Source organism: Rhinopithecus roxellana, chromosome 7 (assembly GCF_007565055.1).
Source record: "Rhinopithecus roxellana isolate Shanxi Qingling chromosome 7, ASM756505v1, whole genome shotgun sequence".
Taxonomy (NCBI): domain Eukaryota; kingdom Metazoa; phylum Chordata; class Mammalia; order Primates; family Cercopithecidae; genus Rhinopithecus; species Rhinopithecus roxellana.
The window spans coordinates 95755136-95766043 of record NC_044555.1 but is presented as its reverse complement, the minus strand read 5'-3'; the positions used below and the strand labels follow the sequence as shown (position 1 = coordinate 95766043).

At 45.4% G+C, this 10908-nt stretch overlaps 1 protein-coding gene and 1 long non-coding RNA gene across 2 annotated transcripts; one reads left to right on the top strand and one right to left on the bottom strand.

The window, feature by feature from the left end:
• Window positions 1-349: 349 nt before the first annotated feature.
• LOC104676251 lies at window positions 350-2793 on the bottom strand. The gene is made up of 3 exons (XR_749882.2): window positions 2742-2793; window positions 1454-2066; window positions 350-826 (listed from the first exon to the last, which is right to left on the bottom strand). It is a non-coding gene; the product is annotated as an uncharacterized LOC104676251 (long non-coding RNA).
• A 134-nt stretch (window positions 2794-2927) lies between these two features.
• IRS4 (insulin receptor substrate 4) lies at window positions 2928-6863 on the top strand. The gene has a single exon (XM_010381020.2). It carries the CDS (start codon window positions 2989-2991, stop codon window positions 6778-6780), a length of 3792 nt encoding a protein of 1263 aa, XP_010379322.2. The 5' UTR covers window positions 2928-2988; the 3' UTR covers window positions 6781-6863.
• The last annotated feature ends 4045 nt before the right edge of the window (window positions 6864-10908 follow it).

Genomic DNA, 10908 nt, shown 5'->3' with positions numbered 1-10908 from the left:
TCAGATAAAAAAAAAGAATAGTGGAATACCATTTCACCCATCTTATCTCTGATATTTTAAAAATAAGAATGTCCAATGCTGATAATCAGTCTGGTGACAGGGTAAACTAATATAATATTTTTGAAAAATAATGTATTAAATATTCATATCTTTTAGCCTACTAATTCCAGTGCTCAGTTTTTACCCAATGGGAATTTTAAAAGGCTGTAGGTACAAGACATTCATTGACATGTTATTTATAATACTGAAAAAAATGAAAACAACTTAAATGCCCCAAAGCAGATGATTAATTACATTAATATACATTAATTGTGTTGGATAATATGTTGCTTTTAAATGATATTTAGGCTGATGCATAATAATATGGGAAAATATTGTATAATATTAAGTGAAAAGAACAGGATGCAAAATTATATAAATTGTAAGCCTACTGCTCTTTGTAAAAACTCTATATGTACAGGAAAAAGGACATGAGGATTTAAAAATTTCCAGTATTTTCCCATTTCTTTTAATATTCATTTTGATATTTTCAATGTCATGTTATTACTCAAAGCACTTTCAAATGTGTTGCCTTATTTGTCACATTTCTCTTTAAAAAAAAAAAAAGAGAAGAACCTTGTGCTTGGAAAGACTTATAAAATATCCTAATGACTATCAAACAAAATCCCAAATGAGAGCATTTGTTATCATTTTGGTTATAAGTGCAGGGAATCTTGTATGTATGTGACTACGCAGCTGAAATATGTAACAGTCACAGACAGGGCTCTCAGCATCCACTCTGGTTCTGCCTCTAGCTCCCTTCCGAAACCACGGCTGCTTCCGGCACCTGTGAATATATTGCACTTATAAACCATTGGCAGCAGAGGGAATGTTATTGAATGTTTGTAATATCTGGGGGACAACCAAAACCAATTTCTCTTTCTCTTAAATTATAGCATCAAAAAGGAGCCATTTATTCAAATACGTGTGTTTTGTTTCTAACAGTGAGCAAATTCTTAAGAGGGCAGAGATACGGTTTATTTTTATGATATACACATTGCCTAGTTTACTGTGGGATTTTATAAATAGTACCCTTTGCCGTATCAACCCTAGAGCAAGGGTGAACTGACATTCCATTCTTTCAGAGAGAAATGCTGTTATTTCCTCCTGTCCCTCCATTCCTCTTTGCGAACGTGGTCACTCCTTTGATAATTCACGACCCATCTCCACCATTAAGAGTCTAAAATCCTAGTCAAGGAATAACTGGGGTGGTGGGGGAGAGAGGGAGAGGAGTCTAAAATCCTAGTCAAGGAATAACTGGGGTGGTGAGAGAGAGAGGGAGAGGGAGGAGAGAGAGACAGAGAGAGAGAGACAGAGAGAGAGAGAGAGAGAGAGAGAGAGAGAGAGAGACTTCAGGAGGTTGCACTTACACTCTGGCAGTTTTTCCAGAAATTAGGGAGGCAGCAGTTCTTACTTTTGTGATGTCAACTTGTAGACTGAAATGCATCAAAGCTCCTCACCTTCTTCTTGTTGACGCGAGGGATGTGAAATGTGCTCTAGAATATGCATTCAGCGTGGTCCTTTGTTCTAGGTATGAGCTTCTCTTTTTCTAAAGTTTTTCGGTCTCGCTCAAGGAAAGGAAAGCAATATTTTGAGATTCTTTTAAAGGCACCTTCCAAAGCATTTCCCACAGAAAAATACCTCACAGCCCAACACTGGTTATTTCAGTAAGAATCGAGTCCAATCTTTTCCAATATGGCTGTATACATTGAAGGCCCCCAAATTTGTGCTTTCATAGTCATCATTAATCAAATAGGCAGAAACACTGTATTTAGGGAACCTGTGTTTCGTGGGCTAGAAGTGCATTCTGATTAATAAAGATCATGTTCATTTTGAATTCATCATGGTTATTCGTGTGCCTTAGAGTCGCGGGCTTCGTCAGGGGTGGAGCGGGCTCGGGAGTGCCTGCAGCGCGGTGGGAAGCGGCTCTGAGCGCCCCGATCATCAACCCGCTTTCAGGGGGTGCCGACACTTTTTCCCAAGAAGCTCGACCAGCCGCAGTGAGCGACTGGAAAGAATAAACCAGACTGTGACAGGACCAGAGAATTTATGTGATTGACAGGGAATACCAGGGCACCCGACACCGTCCCGGGTCACCAGGGCTCTGGGATTTGCACGAGTTTAACACCACCATTAACAGCTATTTGCGTAAGGTTGTTTACCGCCTGAGAGCGCCACAAGCGGACAGCGAAGCCACTTTGGGACCCCAGCCACGCCCCCTCTCCCCTCTCACCCCTCCCTCCCGCCAAACTAATGAATTCGGGACTGCCTTCTGGCCGGACCCTCCCATTGGCTCCTATTCCAGCCAATCAGAGCCTTGCAACAGTTTCACCTGGCTCCCGCTTCCCAAATAAACAAACAAACCGTCCCGCGACTGTGCGGGCTCTACACACCGGCGCCGCCGGCACTGCTTGCGCTCCGCGCCCCACCACCCACCACCCACCACCTCCCACCAATGGGGCCCCGACTGTGGCGCCCTCTCCCGGCCCTGATAGCCGGCCGCTTTCTCCTCTGCCCCTCCAGGCCTTCTCCCGCCCCCTCATGCCTCCCTGGACTCCCGGTTAGAATCCGCTTGGCCAGAGAGCCCCGCCTCCTCCTCTTAGTCCTCCCTTGGCCCACAGGCCTGGAGATTCACCGGGAGGGTGTTGGCACAGCTGGAGGTAGCTCCGCCTCTCAAGCCCGCCGCCTCCTCCCTTGCACACCTCTACTGGTGGCCGCTCACGCCCCTCCTTTGCGCCGGTAGCAGGATCCGCAGCGGCCGCCGCGTGAGGCTTCGGTCACGTGTTGTTTTGCCCGCTGTCGTGCGCTCAGAGTGGAGTGGGCGGGGGCGCGGGCCAAGGCAGGAGGGGGCTGGGGCGGGCAGACGGGGGTAGACAGCCTCTTCCCCCAACCCTCCCTTTCCTGAATTCCCCCTCCTCCTCGCTCACCTTAAAACCATCGTGCATCACCATGGCGAGTTGCTCCTTCACTCGCGACCAAGCGACAAGAAGACTAAGAGGTGCAGCAGCGGCAGCAGCGGCAGCTCTAGCAGCAGTGGTGACAACCCCGCTTCTTTCCTCGGGAACCCCGACCGCACTCATTGGGACCGGGTCGTCTTGTCCGGGAGCCATGTGGCTCTCCACGGCCACTGGCTCCCGGTCAGACTCCGAGTCCGAGGAGGAGGACCTCCCCGTCGGGGAGGAAGTCTGCAAACGCGGCTACCTGCGGAAACAGAAGCATGGGCACAGGCGCTACTTCGTGCTCAAACTCGAGACTGCTGACGCCCCAGCTCGCCTGGAATACTACGAAAATGCCAGGAAGTTCCGGCACAGTGTCCGCGCCGCGGCGGCTGCAGCAGCGGCGGCCGCCTCTGGCGCCGCGATCCCCCGGCTCATTCCACCGCGGCGCGTGATCACCCTATACCAGTGCTTTTCCGTGAGCCAGCGAGCAGATGCAAGGTACCGACACCTCATTGCCCTTTTCACCCAGGACGAGTACTTCGCGATGGTGGCCGAGAATGAGTCGGAGCAGGAAAGCTGGTACTTGCTGCTCAGCCGCCTCATCCTCGAGAGCAAGCGCCGCCGCTGCGGCACGCTCGGCGCGCAGCCGGACGGAGAGCCGGCCGCGCTGGCGGCGGCAGCGGCGGCGGAGCCACCCTTCTATAAAGATGTGTGGCAGGTAATAGTCAAACCCAGGGGGCTGGGGCACAGAAAAGAGCTGAGCGGCGTGTTCCGGCTGTGTCTAACCGACGAGGAGGTTGTGTTTGTGAGGCTGAACACCGAAGTGGCCAGCGTGGTCGTCCAGCTCCTGAGCATCCGTCGCTGTGGACACTCAGAGCAGTATTTCTTCTTGGAAGTAGGCAGGTCCACCGTCATCGGTCCGGGAGAGCTCTGGATGCAGGTCGATGACTGTGTGGTTGCCCAAAACATGCATGAGCTGTTTTTGGAGAAGATGAGAGCCCTGTGTGCAGACGAATACAGAGCCCGCTGCCGCAGTTACAGCATCAGCATCGGCGCCCACCTGTTAACCCTGCTGTCCGCTAGGAGGCACCTGGGCTTGCTGCCGCTCGAGCCGGGAGGCTGGCTCAGAAGGTCCCGCTTTGAGCAGTTTTGCCACCTCAGGGCCATCGGCGACGGGGAAGACGAGATGCTTTTCACCAGGCGCTTCATAACACCCAGCGAGCCTGTGCCGCACTCCAGGCGAGGAAGACTGCACCTGCCCAGAGGGCGCAGGTCAAGGAGAGCGAGTTCAGTGCCGGCCAGCTTTTTTCACCGTTTAGCACCCAGCCCAGCACGTCCCCCGCACCCTGCAGAAGCCCCGAACAATGGAGCTTGCTTGTCTTCTGAAGTGTCTGGCTCTGGCTCTGGCAACTCTGGGGAGGAAGGCAATCCCCAGGGCAAAGAAGATCAGGAAGAAAGCGGAGGCGACTACATGCCCATGAACAATTGGGGCTCAGGAAATGGCCGGGGCTCAGGAGGTGGCCAGGGCTCAAGTGGCCAAGGCTCCAGTAGCCATAGCTCGGGAGGAAACCAGTGCTCAGGCGAGGGACAGGGATCCCGAGGTGGTCAGGGCTCAAGTGGTGGCCAGGGCTCAAATGGCCAGGGCTCAGGAGGAAACCAGTGCTCTGGAGATGGCCACGGCACCGCAGGTGGGCAAGGTTCAGGTGGTGGCCAGAGACCTGGAGGTGGGCATGGCTCAGGTAGTGGCCAGGGACCTGGAGATGGCCATGGCTCAGGTGGTGGCAAGAACTCTGGAGGGGGCAAAGGCTCAGGAAGTGGGAAAGGATCCGATGCTGATGGTGAACGTGGAAAATCTCTGAAGAAAAGATCCTATTTTGGCAAATTAACTCAAAGCAAGCAACAGCAAATGCCATCACCTCCACCACCTCCTCCTCCGCCCCCACCAGCTGGAGCAACTGGTGGAAAAGGGAAGTCTGGGGGAAGATTCCGACTTTATTTTTGTGCTGACAGAGGAGCCACAAAAGAGCGCAAAGAAGCCAAAGAAGTGAAAGATGCAGAGATCCCAGAAGGTGCAGCTCGAGGTCCCCACAGAGCCAGAGCTTTTGATGAAGATGAGGATGACCCATATGTGCCAATGAGGCCAGGGGTGGCTGCCCCTCTTGTAAGCTCCAGTGATTATATGCCAATGGCTCCTCAAAATGTCTCTGCTTCAAAAAAGCGCCACTCTCGATCCCCTTTTGAAGATTCAAGAGGCTACATGATGATGTTTCCCAGAGTGAGCCCACCACCTGCTCCCAGTCCTCCAAAAGCACCTGATACTAATAAAAAAGATGACTCAAAGGACAATGACAGTGAGAGTGACTACATGTTTATGGCTCCTGGAGCCGGTGCAATTCCAAAAAACCCCAGAAATCCTCAGGGTGGCTCTTCCTCCAAAAGTTGGAGCTCCTACTTCTCTCTACCAAACCCTTTTCAGAGCTCACCTTTGGGACAGAGTGACAACAGTGAGTATGTGCCAATGTTACCTGGAAAGTTCCTGGGGAGGGGCCTAGACAAAGAAGTCTCCTATAACTGGGGCCCCAAAGATGCAGCTTCAAAGCCTTCAGGTGAGGGATCATTCTCAAAGCCTGGAGATGGGGGATCACCTTCAAAGCCCTGGGATGATGGGTCCCCAAAGAATAAGGCTAAGAGACCTAACCGACTTTCTTTTATTACAAAAGAATGTAAAATCAAGCCAACACCACAAAAGCCCACACATGAACAGAGAGAAGCTGACAGCTCTAGTGACTACGTCAACATCGACTTCACTAAAAGAGAGAGCAATACACCAGCTCCCTCTACTCAAGGACTACCAGGTTCGTGGGGCATAATTGCTGACCCCAGACAGTCAGCCTTTTCTAATTATGTGAATGTTGAGTTTGGTGTACCATTTCCAAATCCAGCAAACGACTTCTCCGATCTTTTCAGAGCTATACCACATGCCAACCCCTTATCTCTGGACAGTGCTAGGTGGCCACTTCCTCCCCTTCCCCTCAGTGCTACAGGTAGCAATGCTAATGAGGAAGAGGGTGACTACATTGAAGTAATTTTCAACTCAGCAATGACACCAGTTGTGCCTCTTGCTGACAGTGCCATTCGCTACGATGCTGAAACAGGTCGAATCTATGTGGTCGACCCATTTTCTGAGTGCTGTATGGATATTTCTCTCTCCCCCAGCCGATGTTCTGAACCACCACCTGTAGCTAGGCTGCTGCAGGAGGAAGAGCCGGAGAGAAGACGCCCACAAAGCCGTTCTCAAAGTTTCTTTGCAGCAGCCAGAGCCGCTGTCTCTGCTTTTCCAACAGACAGCCTCGAGAGAGACCTCTCCCCATCCTCTGCCCCGGCTGTTACTTCGGCTGCAGAGCCGACTTTAGCCGTCAGCCAAGTTGTAGCTGCGGCCTCCGCGCTCGCCGCAGCCCCGGGCATCGGCGCAGCAGCCGCCGCTGCTGGATTTGACTCCGCCTCTGCCCGCTGGTTTCAACCTGCTGCTAATGCTGCTGATGCCGAAGCAGTAAGGGGAGCCCAAGACGTTGCCGGTGGCTCGAACCCCGGAGCCCACAATCCATCTGCAAACCTTGCCAGAGGTGAGAACCAGGCTGGCGGGGCTGCTGCTGCAGCTGCCGCTCCCGAACCACCACCTCGCAGTCGCCGGGTGCCAAGACCCCCGGAGAGAGAAGATTCTGACGACGACGACGACACTTACGTGAGAATGAATTTTACCAGACCTGATAACCAGTTCGACTCTCCCAAAAGAGGTCGGTAATTTTAGAATTAATTTCCCTAAAGAGAATGGTCATTGTCTAATGATTCGATGCGCTACAGTCTACAGTGTTAGGGATAATATTTCATTAACTGGTGCTATTCGACATGGAGGATAGAATTCAGGTTTAATTATTCACACAATGCCTTTTTGATCTTTGCAAAAATTTGTTTTTATCTAATCAATTTCTTTATCTGGACAGAACTGATTATCATTTAAACATTGGTTCTACTTTTTTAGGAGTAGTTAAAACGCAGACATATAGCATAAGGATACTTTCAAACATCCTTCCCCATCATTTAATGATAATGTAAAGCAGGATGTAGTAAATTGGGTTCCACCAACTAATTTTCAAATCAACAATTAAAATTGCTTTTCTGCAAATGCCCATATTTAAGTGTGGGAATCTAATAAGAGCACAGACTATTAAGCAGTAACAATCAACTATTTATGTTTGGGGAGGATATTTTTCTCCTCTGAAAGTTACTTTTTAAAGAGCAGTCATTGTTATGCTAGTTTGTTGTGATTTACCAAGAAAGTTAAATCTCAATTGTTAACGTGAATGTCTGGGGAAAACAAAACATAAACAATCCAAACCAGGAGGTGATTAAAAGAAGACAGTATTTGGCTCTGGAATATGTTTGTGTGTTGATTTTCTTTTTGTTTTTACACAGGATAAATTCCAGAAACCTTGAGTGTTCCTTTTCTCTGTCACTAGTAATGACAGGCAAGTCACATTTGCTGCGCCTCATTTTCTTCTTTTAACCCCCCACCCTTCCAAAAGAGGATGTGGTGACAACTTGATAAAGGATATGAATATTATTTCAAAGGCTTAAAAAGCAGTTAAAACTTTTAATTCGTATATCTTATGGGAAATCAAGGAAAGCAAGATAAGGCTGGAGGAAGACCTGACTCCAGGGGCAGCTTACCCTGGAACGGTGGAAGTTTTTAAAGGGCTACTTTTCCAAAGGAAGAAGTAAGGAAGAGTAGGAGCTGTCAGACTTGGAAACAAGACTTAGAGTAATTTTACTGTGTACAATATTGTGCAGTGTTGTCATCAGTGTGTCTTGAAACATTTTCAAGAGATGATTGCAGAAGATGATGTCTCCATAGTCTCAACTGCCTTCCCTATTTAGTAGAATATGCTTCTTTCCCAGTGAAGGGAAGGGATGGACCCCAGCAGTTTTCATTCCAGTAGTCAGTTTAGTGAAGATTTTTGCTTTGCTTGCTTTGTGGAATGCTTTTGTGATTGGATCTCTGCCCACTGTGCTTGATCAGGCAGAACAAGTCGGGGACTGATCACAACAGTCACCTAACAAGCTCCCTATTTAATGCAGGTGTAGCCCCCCCACATCCCCTTTCTCTCCCTGCTATAGAAAACTTGCCATACAAAAACTCACATTTGCAGCAGGGACACATTAAAGAGTGATCATTAAAACAACAAAAGGATGCTTTGGCTTGCCAAAAGATTCAGTTCAGACCTCTTTTAAACTGTGAGTTCCCTCCCCAACAAACACACATACACACACACACAAACACACATGATCACCACTGCTACCATAATCGTACATTTAAAATATATAATTTCATTTCCAAGACTTTAATCCATAATAAGATTTTCAAGAATAGATCTACTTTATTCTGTAGAATATACCTGAAAATTGATCTCAAGCTATTGTTCGACTCTAACTATTGAAGACACCATTTATAATTTTGATGTAGATGATACATAGTTGCCTGTGTCCCTGTAGTACTTTCAAAAGGACCAGTTTTCATAGAGGTCTAAGAAGTTTAGGATTTAAAATAGTGAAATCTTACTGTTCCTCGCATAAATTCTGACTTCCAAGGAATACCTAGACAAAATGATCATTATTTTAGCATAAATTCCTGATTTATGACTTTGTAGCTATTTTGGTGATTTAACGTTCTGTAAATGCATTGTTTATTGAGGAAATTCCTAGCTTTATTGAGTGACTACAGCAAGGAAGCTCTATCTCACAGGGAGGCAGGTACTTAGGTTGAAATAAGAGAATCAACGTGGAAGCACTTTGGAATGTTAAAGCACTTTACAAATGTAAGATATTTTTAGTGTCATTGGGTTAATACTGAAGTGAAATTTCGGCAGTTTAAACTGATTTAGTTTCTTGCAAAATAATTGGTCTTGAGGGTGATTCCTGCACATAATTTGCTGAAATACATGAAAGGAATGGTGGGGGTTGGGGGGGGTGGTGGTGGTGGTGGTAGTGGTGTTGATGGTGGTGAAACAAACCATTGTAGGAAATGACTTTGGTTACCATTTTAATGTAAATTGTATGGTAGAATGTTGTCTGTGAAGTGTTAAGAACAAGCTGAATGATTCTGATCCTTTTTTTAAATCATAAAGCTGTAGAATAATTTTCACTCATTTCTGATCTCTATTTTCCTATCTAACATTAAAACAAAAACAATCACGTTAGGAAACAAAAACATAACGCTTTGACAGAGGAACAAATACTGTCTTTGTTAGAAATTATGTATTTCAAAAAGTCATTTTAATTAATGCAAGTGCTTAGAATAGTGCCTGGCATATAGTAAGTACTATACATGAATTATTTTACAGCTATTACCATTGTTATTGTTGCTACTGTTATTATTACATTTTGAAAAACAAACCTAAATTAAGATTCTCCATCTGAAAATCTCACTTTTCAGTTAGTCTTTACTTGCATTTAAAATACTTTACATTATTGTTCAGAATTGGGATCTTTATAGATTACCATTTAAGTGAGATTATAAATCTGTGAGACAGCTGTTCTCATGTAACACAAAATTAATATATAATTCCATTTACCTACAGTCACATTGCATATAAGTAAATGCCTTAAGGGAATTTACTTAAGTCGATTAGAAAGAAACACCCAGAAGTATAACCTTAGACATGACTGTATTAATAAATGACATACTTTTTAATCATTTATTGAAGATGAAGTCTTCACATTTTAAACACATAGGTTATAGGCATTAGCATTTAGGAGAAGAATGTTGTTTCTTATGTAGTTTAGTTTGACTGTTAACCTGTGTATGACTATTTGCTTCTTTTCCTACCTTACCTGATATAGAATTCATAGTTCAAAATGACTTGAGGTGAACATTTTCCCGGTTTTTTATTCAAGAGTTGGGAGGATATAAAAGGGCAGCTCTAGGAGGGGTGAGAGAATTGGTCAGCCAAGTTAGTAATGTTATGATGGGCACTTGGTATTAAAAAGCAAAAAAAAAAAAAAAAAAAACTTTAGTAGTTAATTAATGTTTGAGTGTTAGACACTGTTATCACCATGAAGCAATCTTATGCTTTTTTTGAGTGTACTACTGCCAAACTTGTTGCTATCAGTTACAGGCACTAAGAGCACATTGTTTTTATTCCATTGAACTTAATTATAATTTATTATAATAAAATTTCCATATAGCAGAAATTTCCCAGCTACCATTGATGGATCACTTATTTTAGGTAATATTCAACCCCTCAAAATTGGACAGTGTTTGGACTAATGAGGTATTTGACCTGTAACAATTAAAGAGGACCTCACTTAATTAAAATTAACTAAAGTTGTTCACAATCATTATTCATTTGCATTCATTCTAAGAGTGATGTTTTCAGGGTAAAAATTTCAACTACTAGCAAAATACCTACTTTAAACAAGCACCAGAACTTTAATTACACCAGAATATCACACATGTATAAAAATTCAAACAAGATCTCTTACTTTCTTTTTCTCTCCCTAATCCCCTGTTTTGGGAACAAACTCAGGCTTCTCAGAGTGACAAAAAAAAAAAAAAATTCCTGTGGGAATAGATGTGGCTGACGAGTGTAGGGAGAACTAAGGAATAGTTTATGTGATTTAAAAGGGTTTATTGTTAAATTGTCAAATTGTTGATTGAGGAAATGCTTTCCAGTTGCAGATTGCCTTATAGTTTGCAAAGCACATTCACATTCATTATTTTACTGATGGACGGTAAGTACTGGAAATGAAGCCCATGTTGAGAATTTTCCTGAGATCAAAAAGGTAAGTGGCAGAGCTGAAAATCTAACTCATACATCTGATTTCAAGTCCAGTGCTCCACCCAACACATGACACCTCCCTTTAATCAGGTGTG

Excerpts from the sequence above, each read along its gene's own strand:
- IRS4 (XM_010381020.2), top strand. The coding sequence starts at position 2,989 with ATGGCGAGTTGCTCCTTCACTCGCGACCAAGCGACAAGAAGACTAAGA.